General features: G+C 49.8%; 1 protein-coding gene across 6 annotated transcripts in view; it reads right to left on the bottom strand.

The window, feature by feature from the left end:
- Positions 1–3912: 3912 nt before the first annotated feature.
- Positions 3913–20984, bottom strand: part of LOC132380637 (coiled-coil domain-containing protein 120-like) — a 36493-nt gene continuing 19421 nt past the window's right edge. For 4 of the 6 annotated variants that reach the window (XR_009507834.1, XR_009507832.1, XR_009507831.1 and 1 more), the window contains exons 6-11: positions 20690–20870; positions 19123–19234; positions 11004–11090; positions 9750–10072; positions 5801–7403; positions 3913–4226 (exon numbers count right to left, since the gene is read on the bottom strand). Coding sequence is in view for 1 of the 6 variants with exons in the window: in XM_059949585.1 (XP_059805568.1) it covers positions 4120–4226; positions 9750–10072; positions 11004–11090; positions 19123–19234; positions 20690–20870 (810 nt within the window). In the remaining 5 variants the exon portion in view is untranslated. Of the gene's footprint in view, positions 4227–5800; positions 7404–8911; positions 9033–9749; positions 10073–11003; positions 11091–19122; positions 19235–20689; positions 20871–20984 lie in introns of all 6 variants that reach the window. The other 2 variants (XR_009507835.1, XM_059949585.1) reach the window with 2 other exon arrangements.

Raw genomic sequence — 20984 nt, 5'->3', positions numbered from 1 at the left:
TTCTGAAACAATCTTCCACGAGTCTCTTTGTCACATGTCTTACTAAAGTCCAGGTAGATAACACCCACTGATCATGGTTCCTTCTCGCTGCTGCCGTCAGGAAGGTACAGCAGCCTCAAGACTCACACCATCAGGTTCAGGAACAGTTATTACCCCTCACCCATCAGGCTCTTGAACCAAGGAAGATAACTTCACTCACCCCAACACTGAACTGTTCCCATAACTTTCAAGGACTCTTCATCTCATGTTCTCGATATTTATTGCTTTTCTTTCTTTTTGCATTTGCACAGTTTGTTGTCTTTTGCAATCGGGTTGAACATCCAAGTTCAAGCAGTCCTTCATTAACTCTATTATGGTTATTATTCTATAATGGATTTGTTGAGTATGCCCACCAAGAAAATGAATCTCAGGGTTGTATATGGTGATATATTGGTACTTAGATAATAAAATTTACTTTGAATATTACCCTCATCAAGCCTTGAAAAATCTGCCCCAGACAAAGCTATGCCGACTGTCCGTAAGCAGGCCAGGCCTCCAACAATGGGAATGCTATTCACTGTTCCATCAGATTCCAATGCCATATGCAGTTCCCATGTTCCCATTCCCTCTGGGAACACCATAAGCAGTTCCCAAGTACTCACTCTCTACAGGAACACGGTATACCAGTTCCCGGTTTCGCTCTCCCACCAGGAATACCGTGCACAGTTCCTTTTTCTCTCTTCCCACAAAAGGAATGCTGTACAAAGTTCTGGTCTCCTTCTCCCACCAGGAACAGTGTGTACAGTCCGTGTCTCCCTTTCCCACCTGGAACACCATGCACAGATCCCGTCACCATCTCTCACTGCAAATACTGTATCCTGTTGTGAGTTCCCTCCCTTACTGGAAACTCTTATGTATTTTTCCTGAGGTCCCTCTCCCACCAGCAACGCTATGCAATTCCCATATCCATCTCCCACCAGGAATACCATGCCAAGTCACATCTCCCTCTGATACCAGGAATACCGTCTGCAGTTCCCATCTCTGTCTCACACAGGGGAAAACTCCAGTTTCCACCTCCTCCCACCAGAACGCCGTGCACCGTTCACATCTCCCTCTGTCACCAGAAACACCGTGCACAGTTCCCGTCTCCCTCTCACACCGGGAAAACTGTGCACAGTTCCCAGGCTACCTCCACCATTCCTTCAGGGCTGACTTATTTTCCCATTCCACCCGTGACCTTTGACGCCCTGACTATCAACCTCCACTTTAAATATACCCAATGACTTAGCCTCTAGAGCAATCTATTCCAGACTCTACAGATTCACCACCCTCTGGCTGAAGAAATTCCTCCTCCCCTCTGTTCTAAAGGGTAGCCCTTCTATTCCGAGGCTGTGCCCTCTGGTCCTGGACTCCCCCACTATAGGAAACATCCTCTCCATGTCCAGTCTATTTTGGGCCTTTCAATATTCAGTAAGGCTTCAATGAGACCCCACTGCCCATTCTTTTAAATTCCAGCAAGTACAGGCCCAGAGCCATCAAACCCTCCTCACACGTTGACCCTTTGGTTTCCATGATCATTCTCATGAATCTCTGCTAGCCCCTTAGAAAACTTTCTCCTAGGGCTGGCCAAGTCAGCTATCTGTGGGTCCTGGGCCAAACGCAGGCAACAGGGACTAGCTTAGACGGGAACCACAGTCAGCATAGATGAAATGGGCAGAAAGGTTGTTTTACAGGTCCATAATTCATTGAAAGTAGTGTCACAGGTTCAAAGGGTTGTAAAGAAAGCTGTCGGCACATTGGCCTTCATAAATCAAAGTATTGATTACAGGAGATGTGGCATTATGTTGAAGATGTATCAGACATTGGTGAGGGCTAATTTGGAGCACAGTATGCAGTTTTGGCCACCTACCTACAGGAAAGATGTGAATAAGGTTGAAAGAGTAGAGAAAATTTACAAGGATACTGCTGGGCCTGGAGGACCTAAGTTATAGGGAAAGATTGAATAGGTTAGGCCGGGGGTCGGCAACCTTCATCTCTGTGCTGCGGCTCCCCGTGGTTTGTTAGTTTTTGAAATGTAATTCGAAATTTGAAGATTATGGTGATCTTGTATAATCTAAAAACGTTGTGGAGACCACATTTCCTGGCACATCCGAACCGGCTCACAATTAGTCACTGTTCCGGCTAAGGGAGATAGCCTACGGGGGTTTGTGAGTACGTGTCTTTTGGAGCATCTGCGCCCACGGGGACGGGTTGAGGGAGGCTTTAAAGCAAGGCTGTTTAGTTCGAATAAAGTCACCTTTGACTGCAGTGTCTTTATTTTAGCGCTACACCGCTACAACGTGTTTTTTATCGCTATTAATATACATCACCACTGCCAATGCCTGACACCCGCCAGTGCGCGCTTTCTTTTAATTCTTCAATCCAAGGTAGGCTAACTATGGAGTAACCTTCAACCCAACGTCTTTTTTTCGGAGTTCAAAATGTTTTTGTTGCATGCAGAAATGTAATTTCGTTTTCTCTGCAGGATTTCATCAATTTCATAAATGCAACGCATTATAGTTTGTTTATACATAGCATAAAGGCAAAAAAAAAACCGTTGTATGCAGTGTTATTTCATTTTAAATGTCAAACTGGTTTTGTGGCTCCCAGTGTTTTCTTTTCTGTGGGAAATGGGTCCATATTGGCTCTTTCAGTGGTAAACGTTGCCTACCCCAGGTTAGGGCTTTATTTCTTGGAACGTAGAAGATTGAGGGAGATTTGATAAGAGATGTACAGAATTATGAGGGGAATAGATAGGCTAAATGCAGGTAAGATTTTTCCACTCAGATAGTGTGGGGTGACAACCGGAGGTGATGGGTTCAGGGTGAAATGTGAAAAGTTTGAGGGGGATCTTCTTCACTCAGTGTCGTGAGAGCGTGGGACGAGCTGCCAGCACAAATCGATTTGGATTTGGATAGGTACGTGGATAGTAGGGCTATGGAGGAGGTCGACTGGAGTGGGCAGTTTAAATTCTTCAGCACAGACTAGGTGGGCCAAAGGGCTGTTTTGTGTGCTGTAGTTTACTGAGGTGTGTGCAAGTGTCTCAATGTCCGTGGGCAGATTCTCAGTAACAAGGAGACTCTCAGATGCTTGACAAACTCACAGTTTAATCCCATTGCTTTATACACGTCTGAGAGTGACCCATTAGGGGCTACATGTGCTGTTATACAAGAAGCCGCGATCGGGAGAGCATTACAGTCTCCCCCCCCCCACCCCCCCGTACACTGTACACCGACGTCACACACCAGGCAGCCAGGAAGGCCAACGGCGCTGCGACTTTCCCAGGGGATGACTGAGGAAACGCATTCATTCCCGGTGGATCAGGACTGCACCATGGGCGTGGCCTGGAGGTCCAGGGGGAATATTGACGTGAGGTGAGAGGGAGGGGGTGGGGGGGTGTGTGTGGGTAATGGCGAAAGGGCAAGGGGGAAAGTAATGAGGAAAGGGGCAAAGTGAGGGGAAGGTAGTGGGATAAGGGGGATTAACCAGGAGGGAGGGGATGTATTGAGGGGGCAAAGTGAGGGGGAGGGGAGGAGATAATGAGAAGGGGCACAATGAGGGGGAAAAGTGGAGGGTAGGTGACGTGAGGCAGAGGAGGTAGTGGAATGGAGATCAGGTGATGGGAAGGGACAGGAATGGAGAGGGTGGGTATTGGATGTCCCACACCCTGACTCCAGGAACAGGCCTTCAGACCAAACCTTCCCTCCCTCCCCCCCACACACACTCAACCCCCCCCAAGCCCTAAATACTTCACCTCAGACGGCCCCATGGCTCAGCTGGCCCCCATGGTGGGACAGAGGGAGAGAGTTACGCCCCTATCCCTCGCAGAGGGGGCCCAGGTCCAAGGGCAGGAGCTGCCCCACATAGGATGGGATGGAGATGTGGGCAGGGTAAGGTTCAGGTGGGGGTGGGGGAGTGGCGACCCCAGGAGGGGCAGGAAGAGTCAACGAACACCATTGGCTGGCTAACAATGGAGGAGCCAAGGTAACAGGGTGGAGTCAGTAACTAGGCCAGATATGGTGCTGTGAGGTTCTCTCCCCCACCCCCACCCTCCAACCCATCCCATCCTGAAACATGGCCCCACCCCCTCCAATCGTCCAATCAGCACCAGCGACTGTGGTCGGTGACCCTGGGCCTTTGGGTCAGAACCTCCGGCGTCCGCCAGTCGAGGGTGGGTCTGTGGTGGGAGATCGAGGGCCAGTCCGCCCCTGCGAGGAGAAGGGAGAGGGTGAGTGATGAAGGGGCAGGGTTCACACAGACACCCCTCCCCAACCCCCTCACACACATTGGGTCTGCCAGCGACATCTCCACACCACAACAGGCACACGTTGTGTGACCAAACACACAGAGATGCAACATACAAGCACACACGCTGACACACAGACAGACACACACACACACACATATTTGTACCACACCCTGCATCCACAAAGCTAACAGCATTGTGAAGGACCCCATGCACCCCTCATACAAACTCTTCTCCCTCCGGCCATCCAGCAAAAGGCACCGAAGCATTTGGGCTCTCACGACCAGACTGTGTAACAGTTTCTTCCCCCAAGGCATCAGACTCCTCAATACCCAGAGTCCAGTCTGGCACCAACTTTTACATACACACACACAGACAACTGAACACCACTCCACTTCCTTTGCAATTTTTACTCATTTCTTTCTCAATTCCTGCTAAATATTGTTTACATTTACATTATTTATTATTATATTGTAATTTACCCTTTACTGTGCCTATTGTCGTTTATTAATTATTGTACTGTCTTGCACTGGTTTGTGCACTTTATGTATATGTACATAGTTCCGTGTAGGTCTGAAGTCTAATGTAGTTTTGTGTTGTTTCATGTAGCACCAGGGTCCTGGAGGAACGTTGTTTCATTTTTACTATGTACTGTACCAGCGGTTGTGGTTGAAATGACAATAAAAGCGACTTGACTTCACTTGACTTGATAAAGAGGCCAATAAAAATAATCAAACTGTGGGTAAGAGAGCCGAGTCTAATGCAATGCCGATATTGGGAACCAGTTCTGATTCAGTGAGCCAAACGCTCTCCACACACCCCCCCACCTCCCCCATGGCTGAGTGACACCCTAATCCCACCTCTATGCCTCTGACACCAAGACCACTCACTTCCCCAGAGCAGACGTCACTCCCCATCCCTGCAGTTTGTTAAACCTCAGCCATCCAGTTACTGACGCCCCCACATCCCAACGGATACCCTCCTCATCCGCACACGCTGCAGTCCATGGATGACTCCCCTTCCCCTCCCTCAACCACCCCCCCCCCACCCAACCGCTGTTCCTTCTCCACACCTTCCCTTTAACTCCACGCTGGGGGCAAGGGCTCCAAACAAGCCCCAAATCAAGAGCAGCGAAGTGTGTGCAGCCCTGGTGTGGGCCAGCACAGTCAAAATGGGTAGAACAGCCTCTTCTGTTCCAAATGACTCTAGTTTAACAGCTCCCGCCAACCATTAGTTCCCCTGGGGTGAGGTCCAGATTACAACAAGGATAAACAGTCACAGTCTCCTACTTACAGGAAAGACATCAATAAGATTGAAAGAGTACAGAGAAATTTTACAAGGATGCTGCCAGGACTTGAGGACCTGAGTTACAGAGAAAGGTTGAATAGGTTATGGAGCGTAGGAAAATGAGGGGAAATTTAATAGAAGTATACAAAATTTCACTTGTCAGTTTATGAATATGCAATCAATTTGTGTATACAAGCTATGTATTTATATTAATTTTGGTTTATTTTAAATTATTCTTGTGTTCTTTACCTTATTGTGTTTCCTGAGCTGCACCAGTTCTGGAGTAACAATTATTTTGTTCTCCTTTACAGTTGTTTGCAAGAAATGACATTAAGCGATCTTGAATCTTGATAGGGTGAACGTAGGCAGGCACTTTGGAGTCATGGAGTCATACAAAACTACAGCAGGGAAACAGGCTATTTGGCCCCTCTAGTCCACGCTGAGCCGCTTAAACTGCCCATTCCCATCGACATGCACCAGGACCATAACCCTCCATATCCCTACCATCCATGTGCCTGTCCAAACTTCTCTTCAATGTTGAAATCGAGCTCATTCCACACTCTCACCATTCTGAGTGAAGAAGTTGCCCCTCATGTTCCCCTTGAACATTTTACCTTTTACCTATAACCTCGAGTTGTATTCCCACCCAACGTCAGTCGAAAAGCCTGCTTGCATCTCCCCCTATCATTACCCTTCATAATCTTGTATCCCTCTATCAAATCTCCTCAATCGTCTATGTGCCAAGGAATAAAGTCCTAACCTATTCAATCTTTCCTTATACCTCTGGTCCTCCAGACCCTGCAACATACTTGTAAATTTTCTCCGCATTCTTTCAATCTTATTTACATCTTTCCTGTAGCTAGGTGACCAAAACTGCACACAACACTCCAAATTAGGCCTCACCGACATCTTCAACATAACATCCCATCTCCTGTACTCAGTGCTTTGATTTATAAATGCCAATGTCCTGAAAGCTTTCTTTATGACCCTACCTACCTGTGTTGCCACTCAATAAATTATTCCTGTATTCCCAGATCCCTTGTCCTACCACACTCCTCAGTGCCCCCCCCCCCCGTTCACTGTGTAAGACCGACCCTGGCTGGTCCTCCCAAAGTGCAATATCTTGTACTTGTCTGCATTAAATTCCATCACCCATTTTTCTAGTCATTTGAGATCCCACTGCAAGCCATGATAGCCTTCCTGCTGTTCACCACACCCCCAATCTTGGTGTCATCCACAAATTTGCTGATCCAGTTAGCCACGTTATCATCCAGATCATTGAGACAGATGACAAATAATAACGGACCCAGCACCGATCCCTGCAGCATACCACTAGTCACGGGCCTCCAGTCAGAGAGGCAACCATCTACTAACACTCCCACAAAGCCAATGTCTAATCCAATTTACTAGCTCACCTTGACTGCTGAGCGACTGAACTTTCTTTACCAGCTTCCCATCAGGACCTTGTCAAATGCCTTGCTAAAGTCCATGTACACAACATCTACTGTCTTGCCTTCATCCACGTTCCTTGCAACTGAGCACCAAATTTCTTGGTGTTCACCTGGCGGAGAATCTCACCTGGTCCCTCAACACCAGCTCCATAGCAAAGAAAGCCCAGCAGCGTCTCTGCTTTGCGAAGGCTGAGGGAAGTCCATCTCCCCCCACCCCCCTATCCCCATCACATTCTACAGGGGTCGTATTGAGAGCATCCTGAGCAGCTGCATCACTGCCTGGTCCGGAAATTGCACCATCTCGGATCGCAAGACCCTGCAGCGGATAGTGAGGTCAGCTGAGAAGATCATCGTGCGGTCTCTCTTCCCGCCATAACGGACATTTACACTACACGCTGCATCTGCAAAGCGAACAGCATTATGAAGGACCCCACACACCCCTCATACAAACTCTCCTCCCTCCGGCCTTCTGGGAAAAGGCACCGAAGCATTCGGGTTCTCGCGACCAGACAAAGTAACAGTTTCTTCCCCTAAGCTATCAGACTCTTCAATACCCAGAGCCTGGACTAACACCTTACTGCCCTATTGTCTTGTTCATTATTTATTGTAATGCCTGCACTGTTTTGTGCACTTTATGCAGTCCTGTAGTCTAGTGTAGTTGTTTTTTACGTAGTTCAGTCTAGTTTTTGTACTGTGTCATGTAACACCATGGTCCTGAAAAACGTTGTCTCATTTTTGCTGTGTACTGTACCAACAGTTATGGTCGAAATGACAATAAAACTGACTTGACTTGACTTGAACTTCTTTGAAAAACTCTAAGAGGTTGGTTAGACACAACCTACCAAAGCCATGCGGACTATCCTTATAGTCCTTATATCACGGACTATCAGTCCGTGTCCATCCAAATACTCCCATATCCGGTCCCTCAATAACTTTCCCACCACTGATGTCAGGCTCACTGGCCTATTGTTTCTTGTTTTAGTTTTAGAGCCTTTCTTGAAAAGCGCAACTATATCGTCTATCCTCCAGTCCTCTGGCACCTCACCTGTCGCTGAGGAAAATTTAAATATGTCACACCTCCTGCTGCTTTACCTCCTCTCTAGAGACAACATGTCCATCTGCTGAGTAAAGACAGATGCAAAGAATTTATTTACAATCTCCTCCTCCACTTTTGAGTTCACACATGTCTTCCAGAGGACCAGTTCTGTCCCTAGCGATCCTTTTGCTCTTAACATACCTGTACGGTCTCTTAGGATTCTCCTTCACATTGTCTGCAAGAGCAACCTCATGCCTTCTATTAGCCCTCCTGATTTCTTTCTCAAGTGTTCTCTTGCATTTCTTGTACTCCATAAGCACCTCATCTGTTCCTACCTGCCTATACCTGCGATGCACATCCTTTTTTCTCTTAACCAGGGTCTGAGTGTTTCTTGAAAACCAAGATTCCCTACACTTGTTATCTTTACCTTTTATTCTGACAGGCACGTACAAGCTTTGTACTCTCAAAACCTCACTTTTGAAGACCTCCCACTTACCAAGTAAAGGTTTTATCCACAAAGCAGCCTGCCCCAATCCACACTTGCCAGATCCTTTCTGATACCCTGGAAGTTTGCCCTTCTCCAATTTAAAACCTCAACCCACAGACCAGACCTATTTTTTTTTTGCTTATTTATTTGGAAACTAATGGCATCGTGGTCACGAGATGCAAAGTGTTCCCCGACACAAACTTCTGTCGTCTGCCCTGTCTCGTTCCCTAATAGCAGATTTAGTATCACACTCACTCTCATTGGGCCAACTGTACTATGTACTGATTAAGGATACTTTCCTGAACACAATTCTAAAACTCTATCCCATCTAGTCCTTTTACAGTATGGGAGTCCCAGTCAATACATGGAAAGTTAAAATCACCTACTATGACAACCTTGTGTTTCTTGCAACAGTCTGTGATCTCTCTGCTAATTTGTTTCTCTAATCCCTCGGACTGTCGGGTAGTCTGTTAAGGTGGTCATACTTTCCACTCCGGTTAGGTGAGCCTAGAGGTCATAAGTTAAGAGTAATATTTAAGGAGAACCTGAGGATCACTCAATGTGGAATGAACTGCCAGTGGAAGTGATGGATGGGGGTTCACTTGCAATATTTAAGAGAAGTTTGGGTAAGTACATGGATGGCAGGGGTATGCAGGACAATGGTCAAGCTGTGGGCTGATGGAACTAGGCAGAGTAACAGCTTGGCACAGACTAGATGGGATGAAGGGCTTGTTTCTGTGGACAATATGCGGGGGCGGGAGAGAGGGAGGGGGAGAGAGGGAGAGGGGGGGAGAGATGGGAGAGGATGGCAACGGAGTAAAATCAGTCAGCACAGATTCGATGGCCTGAGGGGCCTGTCGCTGAGCTGTGAGACAGTCCTCACTGCTCCGCTCCCCACTGAGGACAATTGGTCAATGTGTGGTTGGGTTGGCACATTCAGGAACAGGGCAAACAGGCTGAGTGGTCACCTCCTCGCTAGCAACCCTGAAAGAGGTCTTGTTACTTCTTTCTGCCCCAGAGAGAATGTCCAAGCAGGCTGCCGTCCGTAGCGAGGGGGCAACTGGCCTCCTGCCCAGTGTCCAGCAGTTTCAAGATGGTCCTTTCAGCTTAGTATCCCTGTCTCTCAGACTCAGGATGGGCCAAGCAGCCTTAGAAGCAACCAATTAGCCTCTTATCCCATGCCCATCAGCCCCCAGATGGGCCGAGCGGTCCCCCAGCCCTTACCTGTAGTGTGGTGACGCCGGTGCTGTCCCGCCGCCCGCACGTACCAGTCTCGCAGTCCCTCGAGCGCCAGCGCCCGGTGCAGCTCGCGGTCCCGGTCCGGCAGGCGGGCATTAGGACCTGGGGGAGGCGGCCGCTCCGGCCAGCGGCCCGCGGCCAATCGGAGTGCTGAATTCCCAGCCCCGCCCCGCGAGGCCCTGCCCAGCACCTCCGAGCTGCTGCTCCGCCGGGTCCCGCCGGCCACCGACGTTCGGTCTGCCCCTGTCTCACTCCGGGATTCGAGCGGGGGGTCCCAGGCGTCAGCACATGGACTGGGCAGGGAGGGCCTGGAGCAAAGGGAGGGGTGGGAGAAAAGCAGGGGTAGTGAGAGGGATGGGGTGGGGTGAATTGCGAGAATGGGGGGGGGGGAGGGTGGAGGTTGGAGCAAGATAGGACGTGTAGAAATGGCAGGGAGGAAGGGGAGGATTAAAGAGTATGTGAAGGCATATGGGGCAGGGGGAGAGGGAGGATGGGAGGAGTGGACGGGGGGGTGGGGAGGATAACATGAATGTGGGGGAGAAGTACCCACGGTAGTTCGAGAGCGAGAATGATTGAAGAGAGGGAGATGAGGAGGTTGATTGGTGGGGAGGGGAAAAGGTGATTGGAGGGGTAAGAGGCAAAGGGGGAGATTGGTAGGGCGAGAGGGGAAGGGATGATTGGTGAGGTGGGAGGAGAAGAGGTGATTGGAGAGGCAAAAGGAAAAGGGATGATCGGTGAGGCATGAAGGGAAAGGTTGATTGGTGGGGTAAGAAGGGGTGATTGGTGGGGCAAGAGGAGGGGTGATTAGTGGGACGAGAGAAGGGATGATTGGTGGGATGAGAGGGGTAGGGTTTGATCAGTGGGCGAGAGGGGAAGGGGTGATTGGTGATGTGGGAGTGCAATGGAAGTGAGGGTGAAGACAACCAACACGTTAGGCAACAGAGAGCGACCCCTCCCTCACTGAGTGAAGTCATCTGTACATCCTCCTCTCCCCTCCCCAGAGCACCCGGACCACGTGTACCATTAACCACCTCCCCCTTCACCTGACCCACACCAAACTACTGCTCCTCTGTCAACTGGGGGAGAGCCTGGGGAAATGCCCCTTCCTCCCACATTTGCATTCTTCCTCTCCTAAAGACCGGCCCGGCTCCACAGCAGCCCACAACCCCCACCCCCCACATTAAGCCACGTCAGTTCCAGCTCCGCCACTCCCCAGTGCCCCTGTCCTGGGACTCTCACCTGTGCCTGCCTGCCCTGTCCCGGTACACGATGGGAGAACAGGGCTCACTGCGTCTGCCAGCCCCCGACATACTTCTCTGGAGCATCCTGCAGCGAGAGGGAGAAGACAGGCATTACAATAAATAATAGACAAGACAATGGGCACGGTAGAGGGCAGTAAGGTGTCAGTCCAGTCTCTGGGTATTGAGGAGTCTGATAGCTTGGGGGAAGAAACTGTTACATAGTCTGGTTGTGAGATCCCGAATGTTCTCACGATATGGGTCTCTATTGTGGACTGAGAGTGGGTAGGAGGCAGGGAGAGGGGAATCATGGTTGGGAAAAGGGACAGGGAGAGGGGATGGAGTGGGAAGCACCAGCGAGATACTCAGTAATGATCAATGAACCATTTGCCTGGAATTAAATACCCTTGCCTGGGGTCTCAGGGCTGGGTTATTCTGCACTCGCACCCCCCCCCCCCCCCCCCCGGCAGTCCTTCTCTGCCACTTCTCCCACTGGCACTCCATATTCGCCATTCCCGCCAGATTTACAAACTCGGTCTCCACTCCACGTTGACTAAGACAGTGCTGTGCAAAAGCCTTAAGCCTCAGAGCTTTTCACAGTACTGTACATAACACATACTACCATATTTTCTCACAGGCATTTACAGGAGAATTATAAAATCTATAAATAAAGACTGGCAAACAAACCAGTGTGCATAAGACAAATCTTACAATTAATAATAAAAAAAATAACATCGAGATCATGAGTAGGAAAGTCCTTTAAAGTGAGTCTGGAGGTTGTGGAACCAATTCAGAGTTGAGGTGAGTGAAGCTCTCCACACTGGTTCAGGAGCCTGATGGTTGAAGGGTAATAACTGTTCCTGAACATGGTGGTGTGGGACCTCAGCCTCCTGTACCTCCTTCCCGATGGCAGCAGTGAGAAGAGATCACGGCCTGGGAGGCGAGGGTCCTCGATGGTGGACAATACTTTCTTGTGGCAACACTCCCTGTAGATGTGCTCAGTGATGGGGAGGGCTTTGCCTGTGATAGACTAGGCTGAGTCCAACCCCTTCTGTGGAATTTTTCATTCCTGGGCATTGGTGCTCCCATGCAAGGTCTGTCTCATCACATTCTACAGGGGTTGTATTGAGAGCATCCTGACCAGCTGCATCACTGCCTGGTTCGGAAATTGCACCATCTTGGATCGCAAGACCCTGCAGCGGATAGTGAGGTCAGCTGAGAAGATCACCGGGGTCTCTCTTCCCGCCATCACACACCCATCACTTCCACCACACGCTGCATCCGCAAAGGAAACAGCATTATGAAGGACCCCACAAACCCCTCATACAATCTCTTCTCCCTCCTGCCGTCTGGGAAAAGGCTCTGAAGCATTCAGGCTCTCCCGACCAGACTATGTAACAGTTTCTTTCCCCAAGCTATCAGACTCCTCAGTACCCAGAGCCTGGACTGACATCTTACTATCCTATTGTCCTGTTTATTATTCATTGTAATGCCTGCACAGTTTTGTGCACTTTATGCAGTCCAGTGTAGGTCTGTAGTCTCGTGTAGCTTTCTTTGTGTTGTTTTTTTTTTACATAGTTCAGTCTAGATTTTGTACTGTGTCATGTAACACCATGGTCCTGAAAAACATTGTCTCATTTTTACTGTGTACTGTACCAGCAGTTATGGTCGAAATGACAATAAAAGTGACTTGACTTGACGCAGTCAGACAGGATATCTGCATATTCACATTAACAGGTCCAGAAGTCCCTTGAACATTTCTTGTCATATTTCCCTCTACCACCGCCCATGACAGCACATTCCAGGCATCCACCACTCTCGGTGTAACAAATTTTTCCCTCATCTTAAGTATTGGATGATGACTTTTTGACCTCATGATAAAGATTCTGCCTGTCTATGCCTCTCATAATCTCATAAACCTCTAGCAGGTCTCTGCCAGTCTGGATAAAACAACCCAAGTTTGTCCAACCTCTCCTTATAGCCCTTGTTCTCTAATCCAGGCAGCATATTCCTGAATCTCTTCTGCACCCTCCCCACCCTTCCTGCCGTGAGGTGAGCAGAGCTTGGGACAAGACCTGTACAGCCGCAACCTGACTTTCTAACTCCGCCGTGGATGGTCTCAAGCCCGGCTGTGAGAGGAGGAGGGTTGGCATGGAGCTAGAAACCCTATCCGTTACTCTCTGTATACCCATGACTGTGTCGCCACCCACAGCTCCAATCTGCTAATTAAATTTGCTGACGACACTACACTGATTGGCTTAATCCCAAATAATAATGAGGCAGCCCACAGAGAGGAAGTCTTCACCCTGACATAGTGGTGTCAAGAAAACAATCTCTCCCTCGTCACAGAAACAAAGGAGTTGCTTGTGGACTACGGGAGTAATGGAGACAGACTAGCCCCTATTGACATCAGTGGATCTGGGGTTGAGAAAGTGAACAGCTTTAAGTTCCTCGGCATTCACATCACCGTGGTTCTCACGTGGTCTGTAGCTACCAGCTGTGAGGTGGAAAAAGGTACAACAGTGCCTCTTTCACCTCAGATGGTTGAAGTTTGGCATGGGGCCCGCAGATCCTAAAAACTTCCTACAGGGGCACAATTGAGGGCATCCTGACTGGCTGCATCACTGCCTGATACGGGAAATTTACTTCCCTCTATCGCAGGGCTCTGCATCTGTAGATGTGAACTTTCCACACTTCAGGACAGGTGTGTAAAAAGGGCCCGAAGGATCACTGGGGACCCGGGTCACCCCAACCACAGCTGCTACCATCGGGAAACGGTACCGCAGCATAAAAACCAGGACCGACAGGCTCCGGGACAGCTTCTTCCACCAGGCCATCAGACTGGTTAATTCATGCTGACACAACTGTATTTCTATGTTATATTGACTATCCTGCTGTTCGTACTATTTATCATAAATTACTATAAATTGCACATTTAGATGGAGACGTAAAGATTTTTATTCCTCATGTATATGCAGGATGTAAATCATGAAGTCAATTCAATTCATCCCGTAAAGACCCAGAGCTACAGAAACTCCAAAGACTCGTCTCTGGGAGAGAAAGAATCTTTGCCTAGTAGATGTACGAAATTGTATGGTGAAAGCAGAAGTCACAGGGCCAGGCTAGAGGACTCTGGCGACCTGCAGCCAGCGGCATTTGCCCCAGTAGAGGCGATGGGCTTAAGGAGAAGAAGAATGCTTACCCTCGATGCCGTGAGTGAGGAGGACAAGCATATCATACACCTTCTTCACCACCCTATCTAATTTCATTAGGGCTTATCGAGACTGCCACACCATTCCATCATGGCTCTCAACCCCATCCTCCTTCCCAGAACCTTCGACTGCCGGAGCCTCAAACGTTAACCCTTTCCCTCCCGGGATCCTTCTCGTGAAGCTCCTCCGGACCCTCTCCAATGCCAGCACACCCTTTCACTGATCAAAACAGCTCACAAAACTCCAAGTGCAACAGGTGCCATCACAAATACGCCGATGGTGCCACCGTTGTTGGCAGAATCTGAAATGGCAATGAGAAGGCGCACGAGGCTGGGGGGTGTGGAGTGGGGATGGGGGAGGTGAGACTGCCTGTGGAGTATTGTGCTCAGGCTTGGCTGCCCTGCTATGGGAAAGCTGCCATTAAATTGGAGTATTTTCTGCAGTTTTGGTCACCTACCAACAGGAAAGATGTAAATAAGGTTGAAGTTGTACAGAGAAACTTCACAAGGAAGTTATAAGTTGCTTTATATGGAAAGATTGAATAGGTTAGGACTTTATACCTTGGAACTCAGAAGATTGAGAGGAAATTTGATAGAGGTATACAAAATCATAAGGGGTATAGAAAGGGTAAATGCAAGCAGGCTTTTTCCACTGAGGTTGGGTTAGACTACAACCAGAGGTCATGGGTTACGGATGAAAGGTGAAAAATTTAAAGGGAACTTGGGGGGTGGGGGGGGAACTTCTTCATTCGGAGGGTGATGAGAGTCTGGAACGAGCTGTCAGCGCAAGTGCTGCATACAGGCTTGATATCAATGTTTAAAACAAGATTGGATAGGTACATGGATGGGAGGGGTATGGTGGGCTATGGTCCCAGTGCAGGTCGATGGGAGTAGGCAGTTTAAATGGCTCAGCATGGCCTAGAGGGGCCAAGGGGCTTTTCTGTGTCCTGTATTTTTCCAACATCCAAGGAAGTTGCCAAGAATTGAGGGATTGACTTCCAGGGAGAGGTTGAGCAGGCTAGGATTTTATTTCTTTAGAGCGCAGGAGGCTGAGGGGCGACCTTATAGAGCTGTGTAAAATCACGAGGGGCAGAGATTGGATGAGTGACCACAGTCCTATTCCCCAGGGACAGGCAATCAAGAACGAGAGGGCACAGGCTGAAGGTGAGGGAGCAGAGTTTTAGCAGGAACCTTTTCACACAGAGGGTAGTCGGTACACAATACTGTGCTAAAATCTTAGCTAAATAACTAGGGTGCCTAAGGCTCTTGCACAGTACTGTATTTGTAAACGTGGGGCGGACAGCGAGTTTGGAAATCTGGCAGAAGCAAAGGCTGCTGGGAATGACGAAGGTGCGGCGCCGTGGGAGGAGTGAGAGACAGGTGGCAGAGCAGGAGTGCCACGGTTGGTGCGGGTGCAGACATACCCAGCCCTCAGATACCAGGCAAGGTCACTTGATCCCAAACAACTGACTTATTGATCATTACAGAATGTCTCTCTGGTGCTTCCCGCTCCCTCCCCTCTCCCATCCCCTTTTCCGAACATGATTTCCCTCTCCCTGCCCCCTTCCCATTCTCAGCCCACGATAGAGACCCATTTCAGAATCAGGTTTATCATCACTCACATGTCGTGAAATTTGTTTTTTTGTGGGGCAGCAATACATAAAATTACTGCAGTACTCTGCAAAAATCTTAGGCACCCCAGCTATATATGTGTGCCCAAGGGTACTCTATGGAATGAGCTGCCAGAGGAAGTAGTTGAGGCCAGTACATTTAAAAGACATTTGGACAGGTACATGGATAGGAAAGGTTTGGAAAGTTATGGGTCAAATACATGCAAAGCATCTTGGATGGCAACGTTGCTCGGCATGGATGAGTTGAGCCAATGGGCCTGCTTTCCTGTCGTGGGACTTGCTGACTGTCCCAGAGAACATGCTAAATGCATGTGTAACATGCTGTAGGGCTTCACTGATAATGTAACCGCAGCAATGTTTGGGTTATGTCTAGAGATAATGGGGTTTGGAATGCTGCTGTTCTTTCTTGTGAGTCTGGAAGAGAGATTTTCGCGGTCTTTTGGCCAGGGAGAGATGAGTAGAGAAGACATGGATGGAGGGAGTTGGTAGACCGCTGGACGGAGTGGACTTGGAGCGAGGGCCCGAAGGGCAGCGATGATCGGAGGAGGTCAATGGTGGCCTATCGGCCTATCAGTGAGCTCCAACATTGCACAACAGATTGTTTAATAAGATTGGGCCCTTATTTTCTTTTTTTTTTGTTTCTTCACTAACCATATAGTCAAAGTAAGAATTATATAGATTAATCGTTTAATCGCATATTGTGTGCTGTTTGTTATTTCGGAGTACTAGTTTGTAACAGGGGACACACCCAAACAAGATTTCTTAAGTTTGACCAGGCCGGGGGGGCTAACACCCCGTATATTAATCCGCTAGCCGAAGTGAGAGTTACACTTGGGGATGTCTTTGGGGACAGTGTGATCAACTGCAGAGGCATCACTGAGATAACTGTGGCGCCAGCAGGAATTTGTAAGATATTCTGCAAGCCCCATTCCACCCCCACCGACTGCTATCAGTGCACCATAGAAAGCGTTCCATCCAGTTGCATCACCGCTTGGCACGGCAACCAAGCTGCCCGTGACCGCAGGAAACGCAGAGAGTCGTGGGCACGGCTCAGCACATCACGGAAACCAGCCTCCCCTCCACGGACTCCGTGTCCACTTCCCTCTGTCTCAGTAAAGCAGCCAGCCCACTCACCCCGGGCACTCAGAATCAGGTTTAATATCACGGGCATATGTTGTGAAATTTGTTGCTTTTGTGGCAGCAGTACATTGCAATACATAATAAAACCTACAAATTATAGTGAATATATATATCATTGTTAAAATTAATTAAATAAGTAATGCAAAGAAGTAGTGAGGTAGTGTTCATGGGTTCAATGTGCAATCAAAAATCAGATACCAGAGGGGAAGAAGCTGTTCCTGAATCATTGAGTGTGTGCCTTCAGGCTCCTGTACCTCCTCCCTGATGGTAGTAATGAGAAGAGGGCAGGTCCTTAATGATGGATGCTGCCTTTTTGAGGCATCGCTCCTTGAGGATGGCCTGGAGGCCTACGATGGAGCTGACTGAGTTCACAACTTTCTGCAGTGCCATCCCCCCACCCCACTTTCTCTTCTTCCCCGCTCCCATTAGGCAGAAGACACAAAAGCCTGAAAGCACGTCCCACCAGCTTCTATCAGACTCCTGAGCGGACCTTTTGACCTTGCACCTTTACCTGCACTTTCTCTGTAACTGCGACACTCTATTCTGCGTTCTGTTATTGTTCTACCTCAACTCACTGTGTAATGATCTCATCTGTAAGAACAGTATGCAAGACAAGATTTTCACTATCTTGGCACACGTGACAATAATAAACCTATTCCGATGATGATCCGACTTGTATAACAGGTGATAGAGATTTAATCTATATCCACACACTACGTGAAGAAATGTATAACAGGTTCCCTTATCTAAGAAAGGGTGTGTTGGTTTTGGAGAGGCTCCAGAGGAGGTTCACAATAATGATCCCAGGAATGAAAGGGTTGACATACGAGGAGTGTGTGATGGCTCTGGGCCTGTACTTGCCAGAATGAGGGGGGGCCTCTCAGAGGAACATATCAAATATTGAAAGGCCTAGGTACAGTGGACGTGAGAAGACCTCACTCAGCTTCCCTTGCCTCATCATTGAAATATTCCCACAACCGATGGACTTTTAAAGAATCTTCATCTCATGTCCTCGATATTTATTCCTATTTATTTATATTTACATACACACAGTTTGTGGTCTTCTGCACACTGGTTGAAAGCCAGTAGCTGGGCAGTCTTACATTGATCCTGTTATGGTTATTATCCGATCAATTTATTGAGTATGCCCGCAAGGAAATGAACCTTAGGGTTGTATATGGTGAAATATATGTACTTCGAAAATAAAATTTACTTTGAAATTTGATCGGATGTTTCCTACAGTGCGGGAGTCTAGGACCAAAGGGCACAGCCTCAGAATAGAAGGACACAATTGAGGAGGAACTTCTTGAGCCAGACGGTGGTGGATCTGTAGAATTCAGTCACAGATGCCTGTGGAGGCGAAGTCTTCGGGCTGAGAGTGATAATAAATCAGTCGTGATGGAATGGCGGGGTACAGGTAGGGTAAATGCAAGCAGGCCTTTTCCATAGGCTCATTGAGACTAGAATCAAAGGTCATGGGTTGAGGGTGAAAGGTGAAGCATTTAATTGGAACCTGTTCACTCAGAGACTGGTGCAATTGTGGAATGAGCTGCCCGTGGGGTTGGTGGATGTAGGCTCGGCTTCAACACTTAAGGGATGTTTAGATAGGTACCCAGATCGGCGAGATAATGGACTGAGTGTGGATAGATGGGATGAGGCAGCAAAACAAGTCAGCATAGACTGGATGGGCTGAAGGGCCTAAGCTGTGGTACTCTCTGACAATAGGTGCCCTGAAACAGGCATCTCTCTCTCTCTCTCTCTCTCTCTGTTTCAGATACCCCTCCCTAAAGATTTACAATCTCCACCCTCTCAATACCTCTGAGAATCCTGTGTACCTTGGGGATGGGGGGGGGGGGAAGGGAAGCCACCCTTCAGCCTCCTTCGTTCCAGGGAAATCAATCCCGGCCTGTCCAGCCACTCAATCCCTCCAGTCCCGGGAGCATCCTGGTGAATCTGTCCTGCCCCCTCCCCAGCTTAATCACATCCTTCCTCTACCTGGGCGACCAGAACTACACACAATACTCCAAGTGTGGTCTCACCAAATTCATGAACAGGTTAATGTGACATTCCAATACTCCAAGTGTTGTGTGAGAACCCAGAAACCCTGTTGCTTTAGTGTAGAGGGCCCACCACCGTACCGTACAGGACTGGCGTAGGAATTCCGTCTGCCTCGCGTCTGGTAGTAGATGTCAGTCGGCAGCAAAGTCCAGCCGTCTCCTCGGCCGATGGTCTGCCCGTCTCCCCGCACGTCTGTTTGGAAAGGGACACAGAGGTCAGCAGGCAGAGAGCTCTCGAATGCAAGGGGTAAGGGTCAGACACAGAGTGAAGCTCCCTCCACACCGTCCCATCACACACTCCCGGGGTCACACACAGTGAATCTCCCTCCACACCGTCCCATCACACACTCCCGGGGTCAGACACAGAGTGAAGCTCCCTCCACACCGTCCCATCACACACTCCTGGGGTCAGATACAGAGTGAAGCTCCCTCCACACAGTCCCATCACACACTCCCGGGGTCAGACACAGAGTGAAGCTCCCTCCACACCGTCCCATCACACACTCCCAGGGTCAGACACAGTGAAGCTCCCCCCACACCGTCCCATCACACACTCCCGGGGTCAGACACAGAGTGAAGCTCCCTCCACACCGTCCCATCACACACTCCCGGGGTCACACACAGAGTGAATCTCCCTCCACACCGTCCCATCACACACTCCCGGGGTCAGACACAGAGTGAAGCTCCCTCCACACCGTCCCATCACACACTCCTGGGGTCAGATACAGAGTGAAGCTCCCTCCACACAGTCCCATCACACACTCCCGGGGTCAGACACAGAGTGAAGCTCCCTCCACACCGTCCCATCACACACTCCCAGGGTCAGACACAGTGAAGCTCCCCCCACACCGTCCCATCACACACTCCCGGGGTCAGACACAGAGTGAAGCTCCCTCCACACCGTCCCATCACACACTCCCAGACACAGACACAGAGTGAAGCTCCCTCCACACCGTCCCATCACACACTCCCGGGGTCAGACACAGTGAAACTCCCTCCACACCGTCCCATCACACACTCCCGGGGTCAGACACAGTGAAACTCCCTCCACACCGTCCCATCACACACTCCCAGGGTCAGACACAGTGAAGCTCCCCCCACACCGTCCCATCACACACTCCCGGGGTCAGACACAGAGTGAACCTCCCTCCACACCGTCCCATCACTCACTCCCGGGGGTCAGACACAGAGTGAAGCTCCCTCCACACCGCCCCATCACACACTCCCGGGGTCAGACACATAGTGAAGCTCCCTCCACACCATCCCATCACACACTCCCAGGGTCAGACACAGTGAAGCTCCCCCCACACCGTCCCATCACACACTCCCGGGGTCAGACACAGAGTGAACCTCCCTCCACACCGTCCCATCACTCACTCCCGGGGGTCAGACACAGAGTGAAGCTCCCTCCACACCGCCCCATCACACACTCCCGGGGGTCAGACACAGAGTGAAATTCCCTCCACACCGTCCCATCACTCACTCCCGGGGTCAGACAGAGTGAAGCTCCCTCCACACCGCCCCATCACACACTCCTGGGGTCAGACACAGAGTGAATCTCCCTCCACACCGCCCCATCACATACTCCCGGGGTCAGACAGAGTGAAGCTCCCTCCACACCCTGTCAGTAAAACCTCTCCTCCAATACCTCTGGACGCAGACGACGGGCCAAGCTCCGTGGCAGGATCGCCGAGCCGGTGTTGCAGGCTGCGTCCGTACCTGCGCACCCATCGGCCTCGCATCCCGTCCGCGCTCACACCTAGCCCCTGCGCTGACACAGCAGCCTGCTGCTGCATCTCGAACCGCCGCTCCAGCTCCCTCAGGCGTGCCTGCAGAGAGGAGATACACACGAGGTGGAACCTCGGACTCTCCCAGTACCCATCACCCCCTAAACCCCTGGATTAGACCCCAGCCTGTAACCCATCCAGGGATCTGTTACTCTA

This window comes from Hypanus sabinus, chromosome 24 (assembly GCF_030144855.1).
Source record: "Hypanus sabinus isolate sHypSab1 chromosome 24, sHypSab1.hap1, whole genome shotgun sequence".
NCBI classification, from domain to species: Eukaryota; Metazoa; Chordata; class Chondrichthyes; order Myliobatiformes; family Dasyatidae; genus Hypanus; species Hypanus sabinus.
Note: the sequence above shows the minus strand (reverse complement) of the source record. Positions and strands in the feature narration are given on the sequence as shown.